The sequence below is a fragment of the Coptis chinensis genome, chromosome 3 (genome assembly GCF_015680905.1).
Source record: "Coptis chinensis isolate HL-2020 chromosome 3, ASM1568090v1, whole genome shotgun sequence".
NCBI lineage: Eukaryota > Viridiplantae > Streptophyta > Magnoliopsida > Ranunculales > Ranunculaceae > Coptis > Coptis chinensis.
In genome coordinates this window covers 24,351,701-24,356,347 of record NC_141458.1, presented here as the reverse complement: position 1 = coordinate 24,356,347, position 4,647 = coordinate 24,351,701, and the positions used below count along the sequence as shown (strand labels likewise).

Sequence of the window (4,647 nt, the reverse complement as noted above, 5' to 3'; positions counted from 1 at the left end):
TCTGGCATCCATCAAACGCTTCTCCAATTCCTGTTATCGACTTTTACAAACATTGTCTAGATTCAATCCACAATTAATGATATCCATTCCAATCCTCTTCCACATTCGATGGGTTTGCATATCAATTTTGTTAACTTGGTCAAGCACTCCCCTAAGAAGGCAATCCAGAAAAGCTGGGCAAAATAGCCCACAACTGTTCCCATCATGTTGTTTGGTCACAGGCACAAACTCACGAGTCCAAGAGGTGTTCATATCATGATTTAAAGATGGATCAGCACACTTGATTACATAAGCAAGACATGACTCCAATGCTAGTTGTTCAATACCAACACTCTTACCACCAAGAGAATCATATGTGTAGATTTTTCCCTCGGAATAATTGTATACCTCAAGAATCCAGTGACTATGTTGCACTTGAAGTGGAATGATAATACCTTTGCCCTTGGTTGACTTTGCTTGATTTCTAATTCTTCCTTCAAAAGCGTCTAGGTGCTCTATAACGACTTCAGAAGGACGATAAGATAAACTTTCTAGTATCTGCTCAGGTGATGCTGCTCTAAAACTTGGCTCTTTAAGCTTCTTCTGGAAGGTTTCATATTCTCTCATCATGAATTTTTACAGCAACAAAGTCATCAGCCATGAATTAATGAATGCACATTGTCTAGAAATTGTTCAACGAAACATCAACAAATGAGATATAACTTACAGCAAAGTAGACATCCTGAACGACAGTATATGAGTCTTTTTCTAGAATGTCATTATCTTTACAATGTTGGGTGTACCACTTGGACAACAGCTGCACATATATACTCATAACCTACAAATCACATAAACCAATTAATTAGGGAATCTAATGTACATGTGACTTGCGTACTTACCTCATAGTTAGTGTATGAAGCCATGGTGGTTGTGTACTTACCTCACCATCCACCCACTGTCTTCCATGCAGTGAATGAAAACTATGCACTGAGATGGACTGGTTATATCAAAACACTCTCACATCCGGAAAGCTATGTGCATCTTGTTTCCTTTTATACAGCTGCCAATAATACTGGAGTATGTTCAACTCACCTTTGGTTGTGGTTTTCATGATAAAAGTTGAAGACAAGGCCTCCTTGATCAACTTATCACATTCCTTTCCAATTGTTTCTTGCCATGACAACCCTTCTTCCCTTCTCTTCGTTTCTTAGTTCTTTTGCTTGTCTCTTCAGTTTTTTTTTCCATGTGAGCCTCCATTTGAGTCTCAATCTTGACCACATCAGGAACCACCATATCATCCTCCACAACATCATCATCATCCACATCATTCTCATGTTTGGACTGCTCAACAATAGTTTCATCATCATTATCCACATCATTCTCATGTTTGGACTGCTCAGCAAAAGTTTCATCATCATCCATATCATTCTCATGTTTTGGACTGCTCAGCAACAGTTTCATGTTGATAGTCCACAACATCTTCATCAGTTGTTCCTCTGGTAGGTGACAAAGTTGGCAACACGGTTATGTCACCAGTGGCAGAAAGCAAAACAGAGAAATGGACCTTATCCATTTCATTGTTAAGGAGTGCCTCAACATTATCTTCATGAAAATCTATGGCTGTACCCTCAGGAGTAACAACATCTAAGATAGCATTGGGCATTGTTTGTTGCAAAGGAGTAACAACTATGACTAACTGTCCAGAAGGCAATGGTGTAACATCCTCTGCAATAGTTAGTTGATCCTCTGCAACAGTCAGTTGATCCTCTACAACAGTCAGTTGATTATTCTCCTTGGAAGGCAATGGTGTAAAATCATAATCATCTTGATCATCTCGATCATCATTGAAAGGCTCATTGGAAGGCTCCTGAACCACGTCCTCATGTAGATCTTGCTAACTATCAACTTCAAAATCCCCTCTAGTCTTGGGCATCTCTTCACTAATCTCTCTCAAAACATTAGCTGCAAATCTCTCACCTGCAATTTCTTCTGCATCATTTTCATCTTCTGACTCATGCACATGAATAAGATTTTTTCTTCTTTTTGGTTTCTTTGCTTCCTTCTTAATCTCCAATCTTTTTGTTTTCTCAGTTATTTCACATATGTTGTGAATTTTTCGGGTTTTGGTAGCCTGTACTGCTACTTTTTTACTTAATCTTGATGGCTGGACTCTTACTTGCTCCCTGGTCACTGATTTCCCCCTCTTCTTTACCATTCTAAACTCTGAACGGATTTTGCCATCTTGGACGACTTCAATGTGAGTTCCATCTTCCAATGGTCTTTTTCTTTTTCCCGTAGTCTTATCAGAAAGATCAAATGAAACTTTCTTAGAAGATGATGACTTCTTCACAGCTGTTGAATCCATAACTTCTTTCTCAACTGATTTAACCTTCTTCTGAGCAAACTTTGTACTAGGTTCTTGGACAACAGCATCAGCAATGGGAGACTTTGAATTCGTTCCCCTTGTTCTCTTTGATCTTGAATCCATAACTTGTTTCTCAACTGATTTCTTCTGAGCAGACTTTGTACTAGGTTCTTGGACAACAGCATCAACCATGGGAGACCTTGAATTCGTTCCCCCTTGTTCTCTTTGATCTCGGTCCCTTCATACCCCCCTCAGATAAACCTTCACCTACACTACCTACTTTCCTCACAGTCTAAAAAAACTCTTGCATTATTGTCTCCATACCTGCCCTTATTTCACTCTTGATCTCCTTCCTAACCACCATAACCTCCTCACTTACCTGCATTGCAAAGGTAATATCCATATTTAAACATTTAAATATATATATATATAAATAAATTGTATTTGCTGATATACAAAGTTATATAGCATATCATATGAGTACTAAATATGTAAGGCAATTAATACTACATAATTGTTGATATATCAACTTGAGGAACATATTAGTAAATCATCCAACACATAGAGTAGAGTTTTACACTTACAAAGCCTTTGCGCAATTCAGCATGTCTCTCAAGCATTTCATTACTACTGTAGGGCTCAAAACCGATGCAAGACTTTGGGCTCTGTTGTGTTCTGCTGAGCCTCCCTGATTACATCTTCTTTACTTTCATCTTCACCAATATCTAAAGTGTCAAAAGCTACAATCTTACCCTTCAAAGGCTGGAGTTTTTTCTTCCAAGTTTGGAGATGTAAGTTCTTGGAAGGCAACTCTTCCCAGTCAAGTATTCTTGGGAATCTACCTTCCACTGCCCTACGAGCCCCAAGAGACGGGATGTGAAGGTATGCCCAAACATTGAAGCATATCACACAACTATAAACTGCATATGAATCCCTTTGTGCTATAACATTTTCGTAAATATCATCTAGACAGTACTCCAACATCTCAAACAAAGGAGTGCCCCATGGAAACTTATCAAAAGCAACTAAATCCTCTACAAGATCAATAAACCTTCCATCTATAGTCCTAGAAGATCCAAGAAGAACAACTTGAAGCAACACATACAACCTATTAAGCCTAAATATATCAGTTTTATCATCCTTACTACTGGATTTTGCCATTTGTAGAGCTGCTAGTATTTCTTTCTCACCAGTTGTAGTTCCTTTAAAAAACCGCGAACAAAAATCAGATGATTTCTTCTTCACGTCTGTTGTGTAGAATGAGTTTGCTACAGGTTTCACACTGAGACCCATAATCAAAGTAATATCGCTCTTTTTAAACACCAAATCTTTCTTACCGATCCGGTAACAAAGTCTACTAACTCTGTGCACAGAAATGGCACAAATAAGTGTAGTTGTTGCGTGCATATTTCTTTGGATTTGCATAAAACTCCTAAAGCAAGATTTATGAAAATCCTCTTTTTCTTCCTCACTAAAAGCATTGAACAATTTGTGCATTTTATCTAGTGACATTCGACAAGTCAAATTCAGCTTCCTCATTTCTCTAACAAGTAACCAGTAAACTCAAACTTTCGAATTTGGACAATTTTAATGAAAGGCAATAACAGTTAGGCTTTCGAATTTGACTGTTTTTTTCATAATTTCATATCTATCTAATAAAAAGCAATGGTGTGGGGCCTGCAGGGCCTCTATCCAATAGTTGTCATTGTCTTTTCTAAGTTGTGACATGGCACTTTCAAATTCATCTAGGTGGTGTGCTGCATTTCTAAGCTAATAGCAGTTCCACGATATCTCTTCTTCTCTAATTTAGGGTAAAAAAAAGAAACAATCATTTCCTTCCAACATCTGCCTTAACCGCCGCCATCACTCCCACCCATTTTCTCATATTGTCGAGAACCCGCGGTATACGCCTCAGTTTCGAGAACTCGCGGTATACGCCTCAATTTCGAGAACTCGCGACTGAACCAGGTATCCACGCCTCAGTGTGCTTTTCTTTCCACAACAACCATAACCCCAGGTGAGTAACGAAGACCTTTCTTTTTTATTTGCTTTTTTTTGCACCCCCAATTATTTTCCCAATTGTTGTTGATTTCTCCAACCCTTCAACCGACAAATTATGTGGATTGATCGAACTCTCTTACTGATGTCAGAAAAAACACGCCTCAAATTATGTGGATTGATCGAACCCCTAGATTGAATGATTGTTGATTTCTTAAAATTTATACCCTTGAATTTGAGGCGGTTGAAATCCACTCATTTTTATTAGTAACGTACTCTAAAAAAGATAATTTTTGTTTATCTAT

The 4,647-nt window shown here is 38.1% G+C and overlaps 1 protein-coding gene across 1 annotated transcript; it reads right to left on the bottom strand.

Annotated features, from left to right (window-relative positions):
- Positions 1–2,983: 2,983 nt before the first annotated feature.
- On the bottom strand, positions 2,984–3,883 carry LOC147508763 (uncharacterized). The gene has a single exon (XM_086597628.1). The coding sequence runs from the start codon at positions 3,881–3,883 to the stop codon at positions 2,984–2,986; it is 900 nt and encodes a 299-aa protein (XP_086453754.1).
- Positions 3,884–4,647: the final 764 nt, after the last annotated feature.

Coding starts and splice junctions, on each gene's coding strand:
- LOC147508763 (XM_086597628.1), bottom strand. CDS start 3,883: ATGAGGAAGCTGAATTTGACTTGTCGAATGTCACTAGATAAAATGCAC.